Consider the following 27422-nt stretch of genomic DNA (forward strand, 5'->3'; position numbering starts at 1 on the left):
TGTATATGTAGATATGTATATATATGTATATGTATATATATGTTTACATAACCTCTTTAACACACTACTTCTCCGCTGCGAAGCGCGGGTATTTTGCTAGTTCTTAATAAATACAGACCAATTTCAAATTTTCCCTTTCTCTCTAAAATACTTGAAAAAGCAGTCACTAATCAGCTTCAGTCACACCTTATGTATCACAATTTTAAAAATTCCAGTCTGGTTTCCACACTGATCATAGTAGAGAAAGGGCACTGACACATGTTGTAAATGACATTCTGATATCCTCTGATGAAGGAAACTCCACTGTAAATTTGTTGTTAGACTTAAGAACAGCGGTTGACACCATTGGCCATTGTATTTTACTGCACAGGCTAGAAAATGATGTTGGGCTTACAGGCGCTATCCTTGCCTGGTTTAGTTCTTATTTATCAAATTGATTCCAATATGTACAGAAATGTACTAACAGTACTCCATCATTATACACAGAACTGAGATATGGTGACCCGCAATGTTCTGTTTTCACTTTACATGCTTCCACTGAGAATTATCATTAGAAAACATAATGTTAATTTTCACCCAGTTATACTTTTCTTTTAGACCAAATTAAGTTTCTCCGATGTTGTCTTTAATTAGTTGTGTTAATGAATTAAGGGAGTGGATGGATGAGAAATACTTGTCATAAAACTACTGATAAAAAGAGATGTTAATTATTGGTGGGGATGATGTTGATCGCAACAATATTTTGTCATCATTTAACTTAGTTGGAATCACCATTAATTTTACTGAATCAGCCTGCAATCTAGGAGTTATCTTTGATTCTATCATGTTATTTAAAGCAAAAATTACAAAGTCGTCTAAATCATGTTTCTTTCATCTTAAAAATTTTGGGAAATTAAGGTGTTAATAAGCAGGATTCTGAGAAATTAATTTATGTATTTATTTCTAGTAGGACTGCCTACTGCAATGCGGTGTTCAATTGATGTTCTAACTGTTCTGGCTATTGGTTAAGTTTAGAGCAGATTTCAAAATCCTCCTATTAACATATAAAGCCTTAAATAGCCAAGGTCCAGCTTACTTGTCTGAACTTATCATAAACTGCAAACTAGAACATACATTAAGATCTCAAGATGCCGGTCTGCTTACGATTCCAAAGATTAATAAAATAACAGTGGGAGGTCAAGCTTTTAGTTACAGGGCCCCTAAACTGTTAAATGGTCTGTCTACTACTATAAGAGATGCCCCTTCGGTCTCAGCTTTCAAATCCTGGCTGAAGACTCACTACTTCAGTTTAGTATATCCTGATTAAAGCTGCTGATTAACTGTACATACTGCATTTCTGTTGTTAGTCATTAGCATTAAAACATAAGTAATATATTTATAGTTTGTTACTAACCCTTACCTATTCTGTTTCTCTTCTCAATACTCAGATGTGGCATTTGGTGCCACTGCTCACCTGCCAAGTTGTTTTGCCTGCCTAAGGTAAAGTCATCTCTGACGGAGGATCACAGGAATCATCGGGTAGAGGGGTCCTTTCATCAGATTGGCTGGCCCAGCTCTTATTCTGCTGTGGATGGCCAATAGGGGGAAGCAGCTTGATGGCCGAGGTCTCCAGGACTCTGAACAAATCCAAATTGTATCATATAATATCATCTACTGTTGAATTCTCTGAATGCTCTGTAACGGTAATTTTTCTATTGCACTATTATATTGTATTGAGGATTACTTGTGTTCTGTTCTGTGTATTGCATTGTATTGTATTTATCCCCTTTTTTGACACCCACTGCACACCCAACCTACCTGGAAAGGGGATTCTCTTTGAACTGCCTTTCCCAAGGTTAATTCCATTTTTTTCCTAACAAGGGTGCTTTTTTGGAGAGTTTTTCCTTGTGTTCTTAGAAAGTCAAGGCTGGGCTGTCAAAAAGCAGGGCCTGTTAAAGCCCATTGTGGCACTTCTTGTGTGATTTTGGGCTATAAAAATTATTGTATTGCATTGTATTTGTGAAGTAAAACACAATATTTTTCTCTAAATTCAATTTCACACAAATCATTTTACTCCTTACAAATTATAAGTTTATAATTAAATCTATTGAACATTAACTTCTAAAAATACTTTCAAATTAACTGCTCAATTAAACCATTGGATATCCCAGTTTTTATTTCCTATTTCTTTGGTCCAGGTTCTGTCTGTGTGGACATGAACACATGTTCTCCAATTTTCTTCCCATAGCCCAAAGACAAACAGATTAGACTGTGTATGCATTGAGTACAGTTGTGTAAGTGCATATGCCCTGTGATAAACAGGCAAGTGTTGGTCCATACCTTATGCCCAGTACTGCATGGAAGGCTCCACCTCCCATAACCAATAACATTGATTAAGCAATTTGTGGTGGACAGCTGGGGCTAATGCCCAGTCGGGACGCCTGGAAAATGGAAGGACCAGGAGAGGAGCAGTACCTCCCCTGGAACACGATAAGGCAGCCATCCTGGTGGGAGTTGGGGACACGGGAATAGAGCTTGGAAGCTCAACCTTGTGGGGACCTGTGGCCACCACCAGGGTGAGCCTGGATGGCTCAGAAGCCATGCTTTGCAGCTCTTCCGCAACACCAGGAAGTGCTGCCAGAACAAGAAGCAGGTACACCCAGAGCACTTCCGCCACACAGACACTTATTGTTTATGTTTTAATTACAATTATATACGTGTATGTATGTATGTGTATTTTTTTTCCAAAGGGAACTGTTTAACATCATAGCCTTGTTTTATTGTTTCAGGGCTTACTATCAAGCGTTATCTGTTTAATATTCCATTCCTGCTTTACAAAGAAAACTAGAGATGTGGGAGTTCTTATATAGACAATCTCATTTGTAGTATCAGATGTAGTATCTGATCCTGAAGGGCGATATGTGATCATCATGGGTAATTAATTTAACTGCTAAGTGATTTTGATAAATATCTATGCACCCAATGTGGACGATAGGGACTTCATCCACAACATATTTGCATCCATTCCCAATGTGAACACTCATAAAACTATAATAGCGGGTGACTTTAATTGTGTTTTAAATCCAGAACTAGATAGGTCTCCTGCCACAGGGGTGATGACATCTAAAACTGCAAAAACAATTACACAGTTTGTAACCGATCACAACTTATCAGACCCCTGGAGATTTCTAAACCCAAACTCAAGAGCATATTCCTTCTACTCACCAGTGCATCATTGTTACTCAAGAATTGATTGTTTCTTTATAGATAACAATTTCTTGCCTATGATTAAACCTTGTAAGTATAATGCAATTGTTATCTCTGACTATGCCCCTTTGATCATGGAGCTTAAATCACCACATACTCATCTCGCAACTGGCATCTTAACCCACTTTTAGTAGCAGATAAGAACCGTACAGAATTCTATCCAAGCAAATCGATTTTTTTTGAGACAAACTTATCCTCAGAGGTCTCTGCTGGAATACTCTGGGAAACATTGAATAATTCCTTAAGAGGACAGATTATTTCATATCTTTCCCACAAAATTATTCAGAAACCAAGACGGTACAAGAGCTAATCAGTGAAATTACCTGGATTGATCAAGAACATACCAAGTGTCCAAATGAGGCACTTAGGAAAAGATAGGCTCTGCATACAGAACTCAACCTCTTTACAACTAAAGAAACAGAACAACTCATTTTAAAATCAAGACATCAATACTATGAACATGGAGAGAAGGCTAATAAGATCTTAGCTCAACAAATCCGCAAGCGGAAAGTTCACAATACAATCCTAGCAATTACCAACACAGTCGGAGACAAAAACTTTGACCACAGAATATAATGCACACATTTAGAGACTACTATAAGTTCTTATATTCTACTCAGTTTAAAGTTTAAAGAAGACTAGACACAATCTAATGTAATGTGTTTTTGGATGAATTACAGATACCACAACTAGATACCCTCAGTGCAGAGGAACTGGATAAACCTCTGGCACTCTCAGAATTACTAGATGCTTTGAACACACTTCGGGGTGGGAAAGCAGTAGGTCCTCTCAATTAAGTTAGCTTCCCTTTTATTAGCAACATTTACAGAAGCTAGAAACAATACAATTCTACCTCAAACGTTACGCCAAGTGTTAATTACTGGCTTTCCTAAGCAAAATAAGGACTCATTACAATGTGCATCATACAGACCAATCTCACTTCTGGATAATGATAAGATACTCTCTAAAGTCCTAGCTAGAAGGATTGAGAAAGTGCTTCCTTCGGTAATATCACAAGACCAAACTGGATTTATTAAAGGCAGTTTAATGTAATATATTCACCCACAATGTCTAACTCCCTGGAGATATTATTATTGTTGGATGCAGAAAAAGCATTTGATACGGTTGAATGGAACTACCTCTTTACTAAATTGGAGAAATTTGGGTTTGGCCCAAACATATGTGCATGGATGAAACTACTGTATACCAATCCAGAAGCTTCAGTTTGTATTAACAACATTAATTCAGAGTACTTCAAACTAGAACATGGTACTAGACAAGGATGCCCCTTGTCACCACTGCTTTTTGCAATCGCCATTGAGCCACTAGCAGTTCACTTTCAAAATGCTTATGAGATAAAGGGGATTATCAGAGAAGGACTTGAACAGAAAATTTCACTATATAAAGATGATATGGTACTATATATATATTAGATCCACAAAATACTGTGCCTGCAGTCCTAACAGCACTAACAGAATTTACTAAAAGATTTCTGGTCTCAGAATTAATTTGAATAAAAGTGTGCCCTTTCCAATGAACTCTCAAGCACACAATACTAGATTGGACACCTTCCCTTTAATCATCGCAGATCAGTGTAAATGCCATGGGGTAAACATCACAAGTAAACATATATTTCTTTATCAACAAAATTTTGTTGTTTGCACAGAAAACACTTCATCTCACTTTAGTTAGAAGAATTAACACTGTGAAGATGAATATCCTTCCTAAGCTTCTTTTTCTATTTCAAAGCATTCCAATATACAGTACATCAATAAATAATTTTTAAGAAGTTAGATTCAATCATAACCCCATTTATTTGGAGTTCAAAACATCCATATATCCAAAGGGCTACCCTACAAAGACTTAAAACAGAAGGTGTCATGGCTCTACCTAACTTTCAGTTTTATTACCAGGTGGCAAATACAGAAGCTATAAAATCCTGAACAGGCTTGGTCTGCAATAGAAGTAAAATCCTGCAGCACTTCTTTATATTTCTTGCTTTGTAACCCAGTAAATATAAGTTATCGCCAATATACTAACAACTAAACAATTGTGTTTCTCTCACTCAGAATATGCAACCAATAAAGGAAGTACTTCAAGATAGAGAAGCTTTTATCTGTGGCACCTCTGCATGATAACCAGCTTTTTCCACCATCTCAAACATATGCATTTTTTAATATTTGAAAAACATTCTGGATTAAATCACTTAGAGATTTGTACATAGACAAAGTCTTCACATCCTATGAACAAATATACTCCAAATTTAACTTTCCAGCAACTCATTTCTTTCAATACCTCCAAATTAGAAACTTTGCTAAACACAACCTTTTATATTTTTTTTAAATATTTTTTCAGAAATAGAAATAGGTGGGAGGTGAGGAAAAGTGGATGTAGATAACCTCACAGTAGTAAGGGGACTACTGAGTGAATTAGAAATTGTAGAGGCAAAAGTACTGCTTAGATTAAATAGGCTGAAATCAAACAAATTATCAGGACCAAAAAATATATATCCTTGAGTTCTTAAGGAGGTTAGTTAGTACATATTTAAACCCTTGATGCATATTTTTAGGAAGTCACTGCGCACTGGGGAAATTCCAAAGGACTGGAAAATAGCAAATATTATCCCATTTTATAAAAGGGTGATTTGGCAGATCCAAGCAAGTATAAGCCAGTAAGCTTAACGTGTCTTACAAATAAATTAATGGAAGGATTGAAAGTATAAGATTGAGCAGCACATAGCAAGCACAGGAGTTTTTCTGAACAGTCAGCATGGGTTCTAAAGAGGGAGCTCATATTTTACCAATATGCTGGAGTTGTATGAAGAAGCAACAAAAGAATATGATCAAAGTGGAGCATATGATATTATTTACATTGACTTTCAGAAGGCATTTGACAAGGTGCCACATGAGAGGTTGGGCATCAATGAAAAGAAGTGGGAGTTCAGGGTGTTGTTTTTAGGTGGGTGCAAAATTGGCTCAGACACAGAAGGCATAGAGTTATTTTGCGAGAATTGGCTGACATGTAGAGTAGTGATCCACAGGGGTCAGTACCTGGACTGCTACTATTTTTAATATATGCAAATGATTTTAATTGAAACATAAGTAACAACCTGTTAAAGTTTGCAGACCACCAAGCTAGATGGATTTACAGATAATCTAAAATCTGATTAATTATTACAGAGGGACTTGGACAGGATACAGGCTTGGGCAAATATGTATCAAATTAAATTTAATGTCAGTAAATGTAAAGTATTACACATAGGAAGTAAAAGTGTTAGGTTTGAATACACAATGGGAGGTCTGAAGATTGAAAGTAGACCTTGTAACAGAGGTGCTATATAGGCACCTGACCCGACACAGATGGACACAGAGGCACGTATGAAACACAAAGACTTTATTGTTCTTCACCTGTGGGAGCATGTTTTCCCCGTGATCCACAGGCAATACACAGTCCCAAAGCACTATTCCACAACACAACAATCCTTTCTCCTCTCCCACCACTGCTCCTCAAGCTTAGTCCTCCTCCTCCCGACTCTCGCCCCTGAGTGGTGGTGGCTGGCCCTTTTATAGTTGGGGCTGAAGATTCGTCCAGCCGGGCTGCTGACTCCATGCAGCTCCCCCTAGCAGCTGTCCGAGCCACCAACCAGGCTGTGGAGGACTCCATCTCCCATGGAGCCATGTGACAGGTTGGGGAATCACTGCCACCAAGCGTACCGGGAGAGGTATTGAGCTGCCCATGGTTGCTCCCCTGGAACAGATGCAGCAGGGGCATTCAGAAGACACTAAAAGAGCTAACAGAATGTTTGATTATACAGCATGATGTGTAGAGTATAAGTTCATGGAGGTTGTAGCTGCGTTTTCCCAAAGTTTCCAAAATTCAGCAGCTCCAACTTAAAAAATGGGATTCAACAAAAGCCTGACGCGCAGAAATGATTCCACAGACAAAATATCTTCGTTTTTAAAAGTTTAGTTAAGTTTGAAAGTAAAACAGTTCACACAAAAAAGAAAATTAAAAATAGCAAAAAAAAGAAAAAATTATAATAAGAAAAAATTTAGTTCTAAGCTTAATCTTGTTACATCTTAAATCGTTACTAGTCACTTATAATTTCTGAACCATTTCAAAACGGTCAGAAAACTGTATGCCTATCACATTTCTAACTTAAAAATGGATCTTTCAAGTCCCTGTTTACTGGGACCTGTTCTAAACACAAGAGCTTATTAACTCACAGTTTCTCAGTTATAGTAAGAAGATTCTATATCTTGCTAACTTATAGGGGGAAAAGACTATACCATTGTCTATGACTATAGAAGATATTATATTCTATTCAAATAAAGCAAACATTAATATGAGTTTAACTCAAAACTTTAACTTTTTAAGATTGGCTCTTATATTTCCGACCCCTAATTGGCTATGCAGGAGCGGAGTCAATTACTATTCTTTACTTCAATATGAGACAGTTAGCTTTATTTTAACTATTGTTTTCAAATCACTAGCAATAACACTGCAAACAAACATTTTAAAAATTTCTCATTTTAAACATTGGCTGTTTCTTGAAGCAGGCACAGGTTATTCACGGGTCTGTCCAGTGTGCTGGTTTTGGTCTGCACACAAACTCTTCTGACTGCACCTTTGGCATCTGGCATTGTCTTGATGACTCGACCCATTACCCAGGAATTGCAAGGTGTAGCTTTATCTACAATTAAAACAATGTCCCCTGGTTCAAAATTTCTTCTTGGTGCAAGCCATTTTTGACGTTCTTGAAGTATTGGTAAATACTCTTTAGTCCATCTTTTCCAAAACAAATCGGCCATGTATTGAATTTGTTTCCAGCGTCTTCTTGGGTATGGTTCATTCTCTGAAACGAGTTCGGGTGGTAATTTAGGTTTTGTCTTCAGTAACAACAAGTGATTGGGTGTGAGTGGTTCTAAATCATTTGGGTCAACTGATGTCTTTGTAAGGGGTCTGTTATTGTGTATTGATTCCACTCTACACATCTTTGTAGGAAGGTTTTCATCATCGAGTGTTTGTTGGTTTAGTGTTGAATTTAAGATCTTTCTTATGCTCCTTATTTGTCTTTCCCACACTCCACCTTGATGAGAAGCTGATGGTGGATTGAAAATCCATTTGATTTGTTCTTGCATCATAGTGTCGCTGATTTTTTTTGTGTTCCAATTTTTTAATAGCTTCTCGTAGCTCTCTTTCTGCCCCAACAAAATTTGTTCCATTGTCTGAGCGTATGATTTTAACTTGTCCTCTTCTATCGGTAAATCGGAGTATGGCTTGGATACAAGAATCAGTGCCTAAGCTATGTGCAATCTCTATGTGTGCAGCTCTGGTTGTTAAACATGTGAAAATTTCTCCATACCTCTTAACTAGGCTTCTTCCTCTTTTGACTAGGAAGGGGCCAAAATAATCGACTCTGACATTTGTAAACGGTGGTTGGTTTGGTGCTAGACGATCTTCTGGCAAATCTGCCATTTTTTGCTCACCTACTTTCGCATTGTATCTTCTGCACGTTGTGCACTTTGAAATTATTTTTCTGATAGCTGAATTCGCTTGAGGTATCCAGTATTTTTGGCGTAGCTGTGCGAGCATGTAGTTGCGCCCACAATGACCAATTCGTTTATGAATGTGTTGCAATATGAGAGAAGCAACATGTGAATGCTTGTGTAGAATTGCAGGATGTTTAGCTTCTTCGGGCATTGCAGCTTTGCAGAGTCTTCCTCCAACTCTCAGTATTCTATCTTGTATGATCGGGTCAAGTTTATAGATTTGACTATTCTTTTTTACACAAGTCTTTTTCTTTAAAGCCTTTCATTCTTCTGGAAATTCTTGTTGTTGACTGAGGCGGATAAGCTCTGTTTCGGCTTTAACTAAATCGTCTAGAGAAATTGGATTTGTTTTTAAAGTCAGTTTATACCTTTTCATGTGCTTTGCAATGAGTGATTTTTGTTTTTCTGGATCACCTTCAGTGAGTGAATCATTTGGTTGATCTGGTCTTTTTGGCTACTCCTGTTCGGGCTTCAATAAGAAACTTGGACCTTGTGACCATGTGGTGCTTTTGAGAAAGTTTTCTATGTTTAGCCCTCTAGATGCTTGATCAGCTGGGTTAAGGACAGATGTGACATACCTCCACTGTGAAGGCTGTGAATGATCTCTGATCACGGAGATTCTGTTGGCAACAAAGGTCTTGAACCGAGTGCTTCATTTGAAATGTTTTTTAGCACCGTGGTGCTGTCAGTCCAAAATGTAGATTCTTCTAAGTGCATTTGAAGCTCACCTTTAAGCATTTTGTCCTCTTCATTGGTTAAGACAAGGTAAGTGACAGTGCCATATCCATCTTCACTAGCATCTGGAAAATGGTGTATTTGTGCTGTCTTTATGGTTCCAAACCCGGTAGGTTGGAAGCATCTGTTCACTTTATAGTCTGTAAGTAACTGCAAATCATCCATCCATTTTTTCCATTTTTGAATGTGAATGTGTTTGACTTCTACTTCTTCATCCCACCCAAATTTCTCTTTGCATAAGTCTCTTAGAATAAGTTTTGCTGGCAGTAGGGCGGGTGCTAGAAAACCAAGTGGATCATAAACTGAGCTAACAACAGACAGAATACCACGCCTTGTAGCGGGCTTGTTTTGTAACTTAATCTGAAATTTGAAACTGTCCATTTCTGTGCACCACTGGACACCCAGGGCATGCTCTGTGGGAAGGAGACTGTGGCTCAAGTCTAAGTCCTTTTGTTCATGAGCTCTGTCTTCTTCTGGTATAGACAATAAAACTTCTCTGTTGTTACTCACCCACTTAGTCAAATGAAAACCCCCTTTGAGGCATAGAGCTTGGAGGTCCTTTGCCAGCTTTATTGCTTGTTCCTTTGTTGTCACTGACCTTAAGCAGTCATCCACGTAGAAGTTATTGAGAACGGTGTTAACAGCTTCCTCAGGAAATGTATCTCTGTAGTCTTCGGCTGTTCTACGCAAAGCATAAGAAGCACAACTGGGTGAAGAAGTAGCACCAAAAAGATGTACCGTCATTTTGTATTCTTCAAGGTCTTTACTTAAATTACCTTCAGGCTACCATAAAAAACGTAAAAGATCAGTGTCTTTATCTGGTACTTTAACTTGGTAGAACATTGACTTAATGTCTGCCATTAGTGCTACTGGCTCCTTTCTGAATCTTGTAAGGACGCCAATGAGTGTGTTAGTTAGGTCGGGGCCTTTTAATAATTGCTCATTAAATGAGATTCCCTGATAGGTGACTGTGCAGTCAAAGACCACTCGAATTTTAGTTTTCTTTGGATGATACACACCGTGATGTGGAATGTACCACACTCTGCCTTCATTGCAATTTAGGTTTTCTTTGGGTACTTTGACAGCATAACCCTTGTCTATAATGTCTTTCATGAAGGCTTTATAGTCTCCGTGGAAACCTGAATTTTTGCTCAGTTTTCTTTTGAGTTCTATAGTACGCTGTTCAGCAATACAGCGATTGTTTGGCATTTTCAGTGTTTCATCCTTCAAAGGCAAATTTAAACAATAATGGCTACCTACCAGATTCGCAGATTCTGAGGCTATGCGCATGAACTTGATGTCCTCCTGTGACATCTCCTCCTTTTCTTCACAGCTGCGCTCTGGAAAATCTGTGTTATACTGTTGCAGCAACATATCCTCAATCTCTGTTATTGACACACGATTGACTGAATGTTTGAGCATCTTACCACTTTGTTTTGTGAGGTCATCTATCTCTTTGTATGGTCCACCAACCACCCATCCAAGTGCAATCTTCATAGCATGAGGTCCACCTCCTTGGCTAGGTATGAATCGTGTCTGCTTGAAGATTTCTGGGTAGTTGATTCCTATTAAAAGATCAACTTCAGAATCAATAGTTAGATGTACCTCTTTTAGATATGCCCACTTATCGATGTCTTCTTGTAGTGGAATATTTTCTCTGTCCACTGGAATGGAGACCTGTGTAAAGACTTTTGGCAAATCAATATATTCATCATCATTGAGACCACAGACTTGTAAATCTGATAAGACAGAACTTTGAGTTAGCACCTTTGAATCATCATCATAGTTATTCATAGTTTTGAGAAATACTTGTGTTCTTTTCCCTTGAAGGCTTAATTGTCTCTGGAGCCTTTCAGTGCAAATTGTTACTGTACTGCCGAGGTCTATAAAGGCGTATGTTTCTACATACCTTTCGCTCTTCTTAGATTTTACCTTAACAGGAACTACTTGCAGCGCACATTCTTCTTCGGCCCCAGTAAAGTTACAAGTTCCGGTCTCTATTTCATTTTCAGTAGATGTCGCCACACTAGCTGTAGATTTAGATGTTGCTCCAGAATCTTTTTTGATATGCAAGATGTCTGGGTGCTGAAAAGAACATGTCTGACATTTCATTCTTTCTTTACAGTTCTTACCAAGATGTCCCTGTTTGAGACAGCGAAAACATAAACCTTTAGATTTTAAAAAGTCAATTCTTTCTTTGTGTGGCAATCCTTTGATTTTATTACATCCAGCAAGGATATGCTGCCCATTGCAGAATATACAAGGATTTTTAAATGCACATGTGTCATTAACAGTCTTTTCAACCAAGGTTTCTCTTGCCTCCTTTTCATCAACACTAGAAATACTCGTGGTAAAAATACTTTCCGATCTCTGACCGTATTTCTGAGGAGACTTAGCTTTCTCAATCTTTTCTTTTTTCTCTATACAAGTGTCACCTTGTGAAACGGTACTGTGCACAGGGTCTAGAAGCATTTCAGCTTCGTTACACAAAAAATTAATTAGTTCAGGTATGCCAGGTCTCGTTTTATTTTCTTTAAGCTTATAAGCATGCCTCATCCTTTCGTTTCTCAGAGAGAATGGAAGTTTCTTAAGCATAACACGCACGTTATAACTGTTATTGAATTCTCCACCGTTCTCTGTATCATTCATAGTGTTCATGCAGATTGAGAGGAAGTTTGCGTAATCTCTTAGAGCTTCCCCATCGTTTTGCTTTATTTGAGGCCATTTCAATGCTTTATTGAGGTATGCGTCTGCTACGAATAGCTCATTGCCATAACATCTTTTAAGCAATTTTCTAGCTTCTGAGTAGCCTTCATCTGGTGACATTCGTGAACAGCCTTTAATCATTTCTTGAGGCAAACCTCTGGTGTACTGGATCAAGTAATCTAATTTATCTTGTGAGTTTGCTAATACAACACCCACAGCATGATCAAAGGCTCTGATGAAATCTGCATAGTCAAGTGGGTCACCTGAAAGTAAAGGAACCTGTCTATGTGGTACTTCATCTCGTGGCGCTGGGGTTGGTGCTGCTGCTGGTGTTGGTGCTGGAGGTGGAGTAGGAGTAGTAGCTCTGTTTTGTTGGGTTAACGATTTAGCCATTTCAATGACTGCTTTCTGATATTCAGCTTGATTCTGTCATTCCTGCCTTTCCGACTCGAGTTCATCCAACCTTCGTAGGATTCTATCAAGGGTCGATTGTTCAACCAAAACTGCCGTAGAAGGTGATGATGCTGCTGCAGTGCTTTTCTGGGCTAAAGAGTCATATTTAATATCTAAAGTGCGCTTTAATTGCGAAGTAGCCTTTCGCTCCTTTGACTTTGAGCGTTTCCGTTCTTGCAATTGCATATCTTCGAATTGGTTAACTAGCTGGTCGTCGGATTTATGTAATAACAATCTATTTGCATCTTTCAGCCATAGCTTTGTAACAGTAATAAATTCGTTCTAATTCTTAGAGCTTTCAGCGAATGTCGTTTTCTGTTTCTTAATCGCGCCTTCTTTACTCAGCATTGATATTAGCCTTTGATTCAATTCTTCTATCTCACTGTGCGTCTCGCAAAAATTTTCAAGTCTTTCAGCTACTTCTGAATGATTTTCTGGAGTATCTTTAAGACTTTCTATTTCAGCTATAAGCACAGAAAGTTTATCTTTCCTCTGACTTATGTGACCTTTAAGATCTCCTATTACATTTTCTGGCTTCGAGTCTGTACTCAATTCACTACTAGCTTCACTGGAATTATGCTTAGACATTGCCATGACAACAGCTGATTCTCTTGACAGCAACAAACGTCACAATAGGAACGTTCCAACAAAGCGGATATTTCCTTATAACGAGGCTTCAAAAACTCAGGCAAAAGCAAAGGCGATCATCCACAAAGTCTCTTATAACACCACAGTCTCTTAAAATCTTCTCAAGTTCAGGTGCGGCGACCTTGTTTTCATTACGATAGCGCAGAGATAGAAGGTAAAAGCACAGTACCTCGGGATGACTCAGTTCTTTTTCTTTCGTTGACAAGTTCAGGAGAAGAAGCGTCCTCAGATGGTAGATTCCAGTTCAAGTTCGAGGCTTTCAAAATGGCAAATTTTCTGACGAAATGTAGCTGCGTTTTCCCAAAGTTTCCAAAATTCAGCAGCTCCAACTTAAAAAATGGGATTCAACAAAAGCCTGATGCGCAGAAATGATTCCACAGACAAAATATCTTCGTTTTTAACAGTTTAGTTAAGTTTGAAAGTAAAACAGTTCACACAAAAAAGAAAATTAAAAATAGCAAAAAAAAGAAAAAATTATAATAAGAAAAAATTTAGTTCTAAGCTTAATCTTGTTACATCTTAAATCGTTACTAGTCACTTATAATTTCTGAACCATTTCAAAACGGTCAGAAAACTGTATGCCTATCCCATTTCTAACTTAAAAATGGATCTTTCAAGTCCCTGTTTACTGGGACCTGTTCTAAACACAACAAGAGCTTATTAACTCACAGTTTCTCAGTTATAGTAAGAAGATTCTATATCTTGCTAACTTATAGGGGGAAAAGACTATACCATTGTCTATGACTATAGAAGATATTATATTCTATTCAAGTAAAGCAAACATTAATATGAGTTTAACTCAAAACTTTAACTTTTTAAGATTGGCTCTTACAGAGGTTATCCTTAAGCTTTATAATGTACTGGTGAGGCCTCATTTAGAGTACTGTGTACAGTCTTGGTCTCCAGGCCAAAAAAAGGACAAAGCAACTCTAGAAATAGTCCAGAGAAGAGCAACTAGACCAATTGCAGGGATGCAAGACATAAATGATGAGGAAAGATTAAAAGAGCTGAGCCTTTTCCGTTTAAGCAAAAAAAGATTAACAGGAGACATGACTGAAGTGTTTAAAATTATGAAGGGAATTAGTACAGTGGATCAAGGCTGTTATTTTAAAATGAATTCATCAAGGACACAGGGACATAGTTGAAAAGTTGGTAAGGGTAAATTTTGCACAAAGATTAAGAAGTCTTTTTTACACAGAGAACCTTAGACACTTGGAATAAGCTACCAAGTAGTGTGTTAGACAGTAAGACTTTAGGGACTTTCAAAAGTAGAAGATGTTTTTTGGAAGAATTAAGGTGCTAGAACTAGTAAGCTTCGTTGGGCTGAAAGACCTGTTCTGGTCTAGACTGTCCTAATGTTAAAATGTTATAATTTTATTTTAGTGTTTACTAATATTAATTAGCTCTGGAAAGCTTTTATTTTTGGACAGTGTTGTCAATATTCAGGAACCAACTTCCTTTATTAACAAATAAATACAGTAAGAGGGAGAACCTGGAAGTAGAACTATGCAGCCAAGAAACGGACTCAGATATCCCATTGACTTTGAGTTATTTTGCTGTTTTTTAATATTTGGTGACTACGATTAACTGTGACCAAGTATTAATGGGAGGCCATGAACCGTCGGTTTTGGTTGTTTTGAGGAACCTTGGGAACCACTGATCTAAAGAACCATAAAGTATCCAAATGAAATGTATTCAATATTTGTGTGAAATTGTTGTTTGCCTTTTTCATATTTAATTTTCTGAGGGCATTGTTTGTATTTGTGCAGTGGCGTAGCTAGGGGCGGGCGGAGGGGGCAGTCCGCCCCGGGTGGCACATTTTTGAGGGCGGCATTATTGGCCAAAAGGCTCAGAACACTTCATGTGTAGGCAACAGGATTCGGAAAAATATCACTCATGAATGAATTCTCTGATTTTCATCCACAAATGCTTCAAAAATCATTTTCAGACGGTCCTTCTGTGACGGCGTCAGACACGGCAGTTGGAATTTATGAGGCAATAACAAAAATAAACAGAAACAGATAGATAGATAGATAGATAGATAGATAGATAGATAGATAGATAGATAGATAGATAGATAGATAGATAGATAGATAGATAGATACTTTATTAATCCCAAGGGGAAATTCACAAATTCATTACATCGATAATAATTTCTAGGAAGATAAACAATTAATTCACAATGTATAATTTCGTTTTGTTAGCAATCCGAATACGTTCTTGCTCATCCCCACCTATCACTTGTACACCACACTAGTTCTGGTTTTCGCAGCGTAATTATATTAAACTAATAATCAGAACATGGCTTATCAGTGCGTCTGTACTCTATTCTTGTCTAGTTGATGCTTATAAATAATTATATGTGAAAAAAAATATTGCTGTTTCTCTATATATAAATAAATCTATGCAAAATGTATCTTAATTTTTCTCTATACCTCATTTTAATTTTCTATTTAAATAGGTTAACATATTCAGATACGTTGGAGGGCGGCAAATTGAAGCCCCGCCCCACCTCGAGTGGCGCAAACTCGAGCTAGGCCACTGTATTTGTGTGCTCTATTAATTTTTATTTTGGTCATGTTTTAGGTGATAGTTTTGTGTTAACTAGCAGCTATTTGGTTAATCAGGCAATCGGTTTTGGCTATGTAGGGCAAGTTAACAAATCCAGCATTTATATTTTCAACCATAAGGCATCTAGTTTATCTGTTTTGTTTTTGGACACTATATTCTATTTCATTTTTAAATGCCCTGTCACTAAAATACCATTAGCAACTAAATATATCAAATGAACATTTTTAATTTAAGAGGTGGTTTGACACCAAGGAAATTGTAATGTAATGGACATAAAAGTTAAATAAATAGGGAATCATTTTGTATAGTTATGTTTAATGGCAAACAAAATGTGCACTCCTAAAAATTATTTGTAGTAACCGAAATTTAAGTAAATCTCCTAGTATATGATGGTTTTCCAATAAATTCATGCTAGAGAGGTGACCAAGTACTTCTGGATATTGATAAGGAAGTAAAAAAGTAAGTTGATTGAGTTTTTGCATTGACAGCAGAGGTCATAAGCATCTCCATGTTAAGCAATTTTTTTAGATGTGGAAGACCATTTGAATCAGTAATTTGTAAACTCATGACTTTGTATAGCTACTGACTATCTAACAATAAAAGGATTATGATGTTACTGAAGCACCAAGATCTGAGCTGCTAGAGGTAGACATAAAACATGTTCCTTTCAATTATTTATAAGATATTCAAATTTCCTATGGTTCACAAATCACATATTTTAGTCAATTTTTATTTGACACTACAATTCACTGAGGCTAATTTTCCAAAAGTGCCTCTGTTTTAGTATTTGTTAAACCCAATATTCTGACAACAGCATCTTTTGTGACTGTTGTTGTGTGGCTGAGGGCAAGTTTTTTAAGTTTACCCATGTTGCGAGTCATTATGTGCATCCTATATAAGAAGGTGGCACATGGCTACTCAGCATCCAAACATTAGATTGACATTGAAAAATAATTTAGAATGAAGAAAGAAGATTTCTGTTAGTTAAGAGCAATATAAACATGTTAGTTATTTGGGACATTGCTCTATTTTTAACTTTCATTCTAATATGCACACTGGTTTTAACAATTGATTAAGTTAGCTTCTCTTGATAATTATACTCTTCATTAAACTTTTTTTTAAATGTGTCCTTTAATTCCCCCAATATCCTTGTACTTTTCCCACACAATAACTGCAAACTTCTAGTTTCCTCTTGGAATCTTCATAAAAATCTATGACAACAAGGAACTATTGGTAATTTAGTTCACACAGCTGTCTGCCAATACATTTCCAGGTCATGACGGCAGTACGGTTGTGAAGAATGACTCTGCGTTGAGTCAGCTTCTCAACTTGACACTAAGTACAATGACTTTTACTTTTATATTCCTGTTAGATTCAGGCAACCAAACTAAGAGTATTGCTTTTTCCAGTATTTAGTAAGCCCTTGGTGTCACTGAAGAATACAGCTAAGTATATGGCTAATGTATGGAATTATACATTTTCATACCTGCAACAACAGGCAATTTGTGCTATAGTTTGATAGGTAAAGAGCAAAATGAGATAATGGAGGGAACTGAAACAAGAAAACATACACTTCCAGTCAAAAGATTAGAACACCTCAGTTTTTCCAGTTTTACTTCAAATATAATCAGCTGAAATACAATGAATAACTTAAAATGGTGAAAAAATAAACAGTAAACTGAAAAAAATGGTGAAAAAATAAACAGTAAACTGAAAGAGGTTTAAATTTAATATTTAGGTTAGCAAGAACTAAACAAAGGAAATATCAGAATATTACAAATGGGCCTTCTTCAGGGAACAACTAATAGGTTACAATGTCTAAATGTTCTGCAGCAATTAAAGTAAATTAAGCCTTGCAATTTGAAGGAAACAATTTGCACAGGTATCCCAACCTCTGTTAATTACTTAAAAATCCTCTGTCTGTCTTAAAGCAGCGTTGGAACAGACTATGTTGCTACACCCTCTGAAATACTACTTGGACAATATTACACAGTAGAAAGTTTGATGTTTTCAATAATTGGTCAGCAGCCACATTAGGAGATGGTTAGGTTCGCCTCGCAGCTGGAGCAGCTTTGCATTGTACGGCAACAGTAACAAGCTAACAATACCATTTAGCTCAGTGAAGGAGGGGTTCATGGTCACTAGAGTGAGAGAGCACCTGCAATATACTGAGTCAGGTGACCCAAAGGTGGCTAGTGGAGGTCATTGGAGAAGTGGAAGGCAGCTGAAGCTGTGAGACAAGCAGAGACCCATCTTCAGCACAAAGTCCTAGAAGGAAGAGTATCCCAGGGTAGAGCTGGACTTGAGAGTGTTGTGACAAAAAGGTATGACACTGCCAAAGGAAAAAAAAGAAGGGAGTTTGTGCTGGGGGAACTTCGAGCAGCCATCAAGAAGGAAAGGAACCACAGAACAGTGGCCATGAAGCAGCAAGGAGCATGGATAAGGTGGGAGCAGTATTTGGAGAGGAAGATCACCTGGGAGGACATCTGGAAGGATTCAGATCAGATTAAGTTCCTGATTTAAGGAGTCTATTATGTCCTACCAAGCCTGCCTAACCTTTCCATATGGGGTAAGACAGATTCACCAGTCTGTTACATGTGTCCAGGGAAAGGAGCATTGGAACATATCTTAAGCTGCTACCCTAAAGGTCTGGGGGAGGGCTGATATTGATGTGCAATCAAGTGCTCAGGTCAGTGGCAGGAGAGATCAGCAAGGGACAGGCACCAGCAGAAGTGTTCGTGTGTTCACCAGAGTGGTGGCATTTATCAAGGAATGAGAGCAGCCAAGGCAGCTTCGAAAGCGCAGTGAGACTGGTCTGGTACACAAACCACAGGATTGGGTGATGTCAGTTGATCTAGAAAAGCAACTGAGAATACCATCACACATCATCCAGACACCTGTGACATCTCTCATCAGTTAGGATGTCACAAAACAACTCATACCGGTGAAGTTTACGGTTCCCTGGGAAGAGAGGATGGAAGGGCCCAAAAATGAAAAAGGCAACAAGCCAGGAGCTGGTGGAGAACAAGGTGCTTGCCTGTAGAGGTGGGCAGCAAAAGGTTTGCAGGGCAATCCCTGTGGAAGGCGTATGGAATCCTTGGCATCATCAGAGCAAGCAAGGCAAGAGCCATCAGGGATAACATGGAGGCTGCTGAGAAAAGCTGAGAAAGCTTCCCAATGTCTCTGGCCGAGAGAGGAGAGCCAGGGTTCTGTAGTAAGCCACTTGGACAGAGGCTGAGGTCTCATCAACCTCAGCTGGGTCACCTGGAAGATTGTGTATGATAGTTTGAAAGACCTAAAACACTCCAGGTTCTATCACTGAAGATGTGCCCAAGTACAAATGATGTATCATATAACAGTGGTAACAGTGGTAATTGCAAGAAAATGGTAATTAACAACTGAAATGAGACTGAGCATTATTACCCTTAGAATTGTAGGCCTTTCATCCATCCATCCATTTTCCAACCTGCTGAATCCAAACACAGGGTCACGGGGGTCTGCTGGAGCCAATCCCAGCCAACACAGGGCACAAGGCAGGAACCAATCCTGGGCAGGGTGCCAACCCACCGCAGAACACACACAAACACACCCACACACCAAGCACACACTAGGGCCAATTTAGAATCGCCAATCCACCTAACCTGCATGTCTTTGGACTGTGGGAGGAAACCAGAGTGCCCGGAGGAAACCCAAGCAGACAAGGGGAGAACATGCAAACTCCACGCAGGGAGGATCCGTAGGCCTTTCATTTAGAGAATTTTTAAAAAAAATCAGTGTCAGCAAATACACAGTCCTACACATGTTTTTTTAAAATACATGTTACAAGACTAAGTAAATCCTGTTTTTCCAGCATTAAAATATTGAAAAATAAGACAGTTTCTAAATATGTAGAATACAGAGAAATTAATTTCTGCATAGGATTGAATACTGCAGTGGTTTAGACTTTACTCTAGCATACCCTGAATACAGCTGCTGATCAGCTGTACATACAATATTGCTTCTCTGCTTGTTAGTCATTTGTATAAAAATAAGTTATTACAATAATTATGAACTGTTACTAAGTCTCTACTCTACTGCCAAGCTGTTTTCCTATACACGAAAAGACACCTGAGATACTGGGAGCCTTGATTTCCAAAGATGGAAAGATTTTGTCATCAGATTAGATGGCTCATTAAAGACTCTACTGTAGAATGCCCAGGAAGGGGTGAGTGGCGTGTTTGCCCAAGTCTCCGGGAATGTGACTTTGTATTTTCAGTTTGTCTTTTACAACTGACTATGAAAATCCCAGAGGTTTATTTCCTTTAGTGATGCTGCTGATTGGATTTTTTTTATTTTTCTTTCTTCTATTGTCACCTGGACATAGATAGGGCATGGAGAGGAAAACAGCTGTCAGAAAGAGGACACCAGCTGAAAACTTGAAGGACAGGGCAGTGGCTTGACCACCAACTGACCCACCAAATGGAAAGTGTTATGGTTGAAATAGAAAATGCTCTAAACTTGCTTTTTTCCTGATGTTTTTATATATGAGGAAGACAATGACCTCCCATCAGTATCAGGGACTGAGTGATTTGGAAATTACAGAGGGAGAAGTACTGCTTAAATTAAATAGGCTGAAATACACTGGATCAGATAACAATTATTCTTGAGTGCTTAAGGAAGTTAATGAGTACATATATAAACTGTTGAAGCATATTTTTCAAAAGTCACTGTACTCTTGTAAAATTCCCAATGACTGCAAATGACAATTATTATCTTGTTATATAAAAAGGGTGATTGAGCAGATCCAAGCAGCTATTGGCCAGTAAGCTTATTGGGTTAATTATTAAAGAAAATACTGAGCAGCACATGGCAAGAAGAAATGTTAGTAAATAGTCAATGTGATTTCAGACTGGAAAGGTCATATTTTACTAATATGCTGGAATTCTATGGTGAAACAAAATGATTCAATCAGAGTGAAGCATATGATATTATTTATCATGATTTTCAAATGGCACATGAGAGGCTGGGCATCAGACTAAAATAAGTTAAAGTTTATGGTGTAGTATGAAGATGGGTATAAAACTGGCTAAAAAACAGGACGCAAAGTTAGGCAATATTAAAAATGGTGTCCCTCATATGTTTACAGCTGGGCCCACTGTTATTTTTAATATATATTTATTGTATATATTAATATATATAAATGATTATAAATGATCTTTAAATAACTAACTAGTTAAGTTTGTAGATGATACCAAGCTTGATGGATTGCCAGATCATCTAGAATCCATTGAATCATTACAGAGTGACTTAGCTTTCAGACATGGGCAGATGAAATTTAATGTAAGTAAACATAAGGTATTGCAAGTATGAAATAAAAATGTTAGATTTGAAGATGAAACATTAAACTACACCTTAAGTGTCGTAGTGGACTCATCACTATCTATGTCTAGACAGTGTGAAGAATCCATTAAAAAGACTAACAGAATGTTAGTGTATGGTTTGTCAAGTAGAAGTCCAAGGAAGTTACAGTATGCTTAAGTTATATAACACACTAGTGAAGCCTCAACTGAAGTACTGTGTGCAGTTTTGGTCTCCATATTACAAAAAAGATGTAGCATTGCTACAAAAAGTACAGAGAGAGGTGACTAGGCTGATTCTAAGAGTTAACTAAGGTCTATGAGGAGAGATTAAAGTAATTAAACCTTTTCATTTTAAGCAATCTCAGAATAACAGGTGGCATTACGGAATTGCTGAAAATTATGAAGTGAATTTGAACAAAAGATAGCTGCTATCACAGTAAAATTAGTTCAGGAAGAACATGGACATGATTGGAAACTTATTAAGAGTAAATTTCACACAAACATTATAAAGTTTTTCTTCACATAGAGAACCATAGACACAAGGAATACATTACATAACTAGTTTGGTAATGAGAACTAGTGTGTAGTTCTTTAGAGACCTTAAAAAATTGAGAAATTAAGAGAATAGGATTAGTGATCTTTGTTCTTGGGAAAGTTTTTCTAATGTTTTAATATACAGTGTATATTTGTATTTAGAAAATTAAAATGAAAATCCACATTGGATACTCTGCTGTTCCTAGCTACTCATTTATGGCGGAGCCCAATATCCATATTGAAATAATTTAACCCAATATCATTTTACATTGGCATCATGAGATGGCTATTTTCTGTGTCCTTCAGTGAGCATTAACTCCACAAAAGGATGAGGTTCAGGGCTAGGAATGCATTGAGCGAAGATCATTGTGTTTACAGTGCTGCCTCAAACCCACAATGGTGACAAAACATTCACAACAATAACAATAAAGAACAATCAAAACACAAATAATAATTTTATAATTGCTTGTATCAAACAATGATTCAGGATACCCCACATGAGGCTCTGCCTGAAGACATTTTGGGGTCTCGGCAGGGTGAATGTTGCTGCAGCCATTAGACTGCTCACTATCTTTCTCTGTCTCTCTGTTAACTGAGGTGCTGTCCGTGCTCCACTATTTATATTCGCAAGGTACTGTTGTAGCATTCAAAGAACTTTAGTGTGTGGAAGGGTATAAAGGACAATAATTCAAAAGTCCCAGGGTTGAATTGATTAGCAGTTGTGGTGCTCCAACGTGTCTGGGGTTCAGCGATTGTCAGGTGCCAAATGCCAGGGTGCAGTAACACTTTTTTTTTGTAAATTTTGGATAACAGCATTTTGGTCCCGTAGATTAATCAGTCTTTAACTATGAGCTTTGCTCTGTTTTTTCTAGAAATCTCTGGAAATAAACAACTTTCCAAGTGTTTCATCTGGCAGAGCCCCAGCCCTACTTTCTTTCAGACTAATACAGCGCAAAAATAAAAACAAAACACCAAAATGTATATAAAAGGAAAATTGAGCAATAAAATATAATAATAATCTATATATATAATTCACTAAGCCACCGACAAGTAGACATCCATGGAAAGCACGCAAGACAGCCACGCCCACCAACTCTAAGAACATTGGATACGACGACAACTTGCAGAGCCACGCCCACCAACTCGGACACGACGCCTCGGAAAACACGCCGTCATTTATGTTCGTCTGTGCTACAGTCCACATGCACCTCTGAGCCACGTTGACTTTTCGGTTATGACGCACGACCGCGTGCACCATCGCAAACTGTTTTACACGCTACATACAGCAATTCGCATCCGCGACAAACATGCGTCTTCTTAGATGGTCCTGCAGGAACACGGAAAACGTTTCCCCGCCCACCAACACTCCTTATTCCCTGGCCCGCGTCCACCCTCGCTCTGTAGGCATTCACACTGCCTGCTCATGTGCCTGGATGCAACAACTCACCGACCACCCCATAAGTCGCTTTCGTCTGTGCTAGGAGTCCACATGCACCTCTGAGCCACGTTGACTTTTCATTATTCTTTTCGGTTACGACACCCGGCCGCGTCCACCATCAAAAACCATGGGAAAGGAACAACGAAGCCCCGCCCAGAAACTCTACCCCTCCTTCCACGTGATAGGGAACGCACCTCAGAGCACTGCGAGCCAACTCGAACAGCTCATCAAACACATACTCGCTTTGGTCTATGCTGCGGTCCAAATCCAGCTGTGAGCCATGTTGACTGTTCATTTGCCTTCCATTGCCACCACTTCAAATGTATTTCATGGAAACAACACTTCTTTCAATGTTATACAGATTCCTGCATCAGGTAACTGCGCGCGCGCTACACTAAATGGATCAACGTGTGTCTACCCGGTGCAGACAGGTGTGGGTAAGCCATTGAACCCCATTCGTGCTGGAAACCGGAGCTTGCAATTGTTCCCTATGAACGAGGAATTCCCAGGAAGTGCGGGTCATACGCTCGCACTGATTACGTCCCTGCCCTTTGTACACAACCCCCCTCTACGTGGCTCAGAGGTGCATTTGGAATGTACTAGAGACAAAAGCAAATGAGGCGCTGTTTGGAAAATGAACAGTCAACATGACTCACAGGTGCATGAAGACTGTGCAAAGACGAAAACGACTCAGGTGACGAGTTGGGGGTGGGCACATGAGCAGGCAGTGCATACTGAATGAGAAATCAGCAGATTTGCATGACGGAGGGGGCGGAATGGGCGTCCTTCCCCTCTCCTCCCATTCCGCCCTCCATGCCCAAGCACCGTCCACCCCCATCCCTCGCTCTGGGAGGAGAAGGCGCGACGGCAGTCCCCCAGTTTTCAGTCACGGACAATTGTATGTTGGTTCGTACCGTGCATTGTTACAATGTTACTTTTCTTGGTGGTTTATTAAATTACGGAATTTTCAAATGTTAATTTTTTCCCTGTGCTTAAAAGTCATTAAAAAAGCGGCCTGATTATGTGGCGTATGCTACGCCGTGGGTTGGCTAGTAATAATAATAATAATGAGAAGAAGAAGAAATCAAAGATATGCTGTTTTAAAAAGAATATTTCATAAGCACTGCAGGCTATTTATATGTGACACAGCAGGAATGCACTGCTGCCTCAATGCACTCAGTCCTTGCTGCTGCCTACATGTGCCTAAATGGACTATGATATTTGGAGATATGTGCTCCTAATATGATAATCCATAGCAAATCTGTCTAACATGGGAAGCCAGATAAGAAACAATCTACTTATGAGACAATTAAAGAGGACTTCATCCAGAATGTGGACACTTGAAACACTCCAGGTGCCAGACCTGAGAGTTCTGTTTGTCAGCAAACACCTGGTGCTTGGTGACCCACATAATCAGTCCAAAAAAACAAAACAATGAGAGCCGCTATATGACTTCAACGCTTGCAAAGTGAGGAAAGAGGGTCAGGTGTAGTGCAAGTCAAATGACTTGTAACTTAGAGCAGGTTAGCATATAATGTAGTTTATTTATTTTCATAGAAATTAACAGTGAATTTTAACTACCTAAATAAAGCTGAGAAATTCTCAGTTTTTGACCCAAACAAATCAGGTTTAGAAAACAGATGGATTATGATTTCCTGTTTACACCAAATCAAAAGGCAAGCAAAAACAACAATTTTACTATAAAATGCAAACCTTACAAAATTGAATTTTACAAAAAAACTTAATAAAGAATCATTTACTACCTACAATTCAGGACAGACTAAAAATTTAAAAATGCTTGGATTATCAGTGTTCTATGTGGAAAACGGTTAAATCAAACATTTCTCTTTAAAGGAGATTATAGACAGTTGTTTATACTGATTTGGAAAAAGATTTACGGCTATTACTCTTAAGATGAAGTAAAGACTATGTAATCTAAATCATTGCAATTTCCTCTTAATCCAAATAAAGGTTAATTGAAAATTCAGCCATATGGAGCAGCTTACATTTTACATAGAAAGCACTGAGTGAAATGAAGAGATTAATGAGACAGGAGCAGCACCAAAAATATAATCTTCACCAAGTGACAATGTTTGATTTTTGTGTACAGGTGGAAAACGTATACTAATACTGAAAATTCAAATTATAAAAAGTAAAGCAAATGTGTTTCAAATTGCACTCTTCTTGAAGTCAGCTGCTTAATCGCAAAGCTCCTCATACACTAAAAATGTAACCATTTTAATTGAAAAACTTCAGATGAATGGACTCATCTTATATCGTGGATCTCGCTTTAGACTCTTCACCAGTAAACAACCAAAGATTTGACTAATAGACAGTACCAAAATTTAAAATGCCACTGTTTTGTCTTTTCCACACACACATAAAAAAACAATAGTTTTCTACTGTAATTCTACAGTTCCTTTTACAGCATAACAGGAAGAATTGGATGCTATAACCTTGCAGGTGTCTCTTCTACATTAGCTGGCTATTGTTTTGAGAAACCCCAAAATCCAACTTCTTCAAAATAACAACCAAGTTCACTGATTTCCCTTATTAACATGTTTAATAATACCAGATCAGATCACAGGACTAACAGTCTGAAATATTCCAAGTGTTGCTTATTCACCTTTATGTCAGTCATTCTCTGTAAGTGGGAGCTGCTCCGGCATTTAAATCTGGGATGCAGTGTGAGCCTCTAATTTCTTATCTTCTGGGACCCTTGTATGCCGCTGCTTTCCATAAACACTTTACTTCATTGTTAATGTTACCATTCCCTACTGTTATTTTTGTGCAGTTGTTTCTTAAATGTAGGTTGCTTTGCATGAGAGTGAAGACTATGAAAGGTATAATATGAGGTAAACGTTAATTGACATCTGGGGTGACACACAGGTTAAAATCCTGCACCTGGTTATTTCCTGCGTGAAGTTGCTCACCTTCCCCACATTTGCATGAGTTTTCCTTCCACATCCCCAAAGTCATGTTTGGGGCTTGTGATGGACAAGTGTGCAGTTCCTGGATGTTTCCCACTTTGCACCCAAAATGGTCAGCGAGGATTCCAGCCCTATACAACCCTGAATTGCGGAATTGTCAGACTCTGAGCTGATGTCTTGATGACACTTGTAACCTCTGACACCCATTAAAGACTGCCCAGCACACCAGATCCTTGGCACTCAGTAGTTTTTGTCTTCCTCTTCAAGAGGACTCAGGAGACCCTATAAAGTTTAACTCATTGGTCTCCTGGAAGAGGCACCTCTTTTACCCACGTCTGAAGCCTCCTTAAACAGTCCTGTTTCAAGTTCCATTTTCCATTATCATTGGCCCAGCCTGTTCCTGTGGTACACCTTTAAAGGCCAGGAGAGGCCCCAGCCTCGATAACACATTGATTCTTGTTAACATTTTTTTCTTCTTCTTCCTTTTTATTTCCCATGCGCTCCTAAAATCATCTTTTCCCTTTTTTATTCTGAAATAAATTGTTTTTCAAACATTTAACAATTACATTGTATGTTGCTCGAATGCATTTATAATATACAAGGAAATACTACTTTTTGAAAAACATTGTTCTCAGGAAATCGAGTCATAGTTGTGTGATTTTGAGACACGCACGCACTCTGATTTGGACTACTTTAGTAAAGAAGATTGGACTTACCGATTCGGAGGACTTGCTGAGAGGTCAGACACACATTTGAGGTCAAATAAAACAGGCAACTTAGTAGTCCGATTTTCATATCTGTGGTAAAGCAGAAATTAGCAGGCGTCTTCATTTTTCCCCTTTTAATTAATGCGGACAGGTTGCCAGTTCCTTTCCCAGATTTCGTTGTGATGCCGATATATTCACTTGGGCATTTTGTTCAACTCCTTGGCAATGCTTTCATTTTGCTCTTTTTACCCCATATTCGCCTGGCAGCATCACTTGCTTCAAATGCAGGAGCTCTTATTAGATGTGTCCCTTTATTTCAACTGTTGCTTATCAACAGCAAGGTAAACCCTGGAGCTCCTGTCTACCTTAGGGAGCTTAATGAGAAATAAAGCTGGAGCTGCCGTGCTTCCCAAAGATTAAACCGATTCTCGCAATATTCACTCTTTTTAGAACACCAGAGACAATGATTAAATTCTTCTGCAGAGGTCTGATGAAACAGTACCTCTAATCTCTAACAGAATGATTAAAAAGTAGTTAGATGGTGTCTTCAGCTCTTCTAAGAA

At 38.3% G+C, this 27422-nt stretch overlaps 1 protein-coding gene across 1 annotated transcript in view; it reads right to left on the reverse strand.

Moving 5' to 3' along the window:
* LOC114651160 (glutamate receptor ionotropic, kainate 1) overlaps positions 1–27168 on the reverse strand; it is a 694443-nt gene extending 667275 nt beyond the window's left edge. Inside the window, exon 1 of the mRNA XM_051925745.1 lies at positions 26869–27168. Within this exon, the coding sequence (XP_051781705.1) occupies positions 26869–26983 (115 nt within the window). The 5' untranslated portion in view covers positions 26984–27168. The remainder of the gene's footprint in view (positions 1–26868) is intronic.
* Positions 27169–27422: the final 254 nt, after the last annotated feature.

The sequence above is a fragment of the Erpetoichthys calabaricus genome, chromosome 4, assembly GCF_900747795.2.
Source record: "Erpetoichthys calabaricus chromosome 4, fErpCal1.3, whole genome shotgun sequence".
Taxonomy (NCBI): Eukaryota; Metazoa; Chordata; class Cladistia; order Polypteriformes; family Polypteridae; genus Erpetoichthys; species Erpetoichthys calabaricus.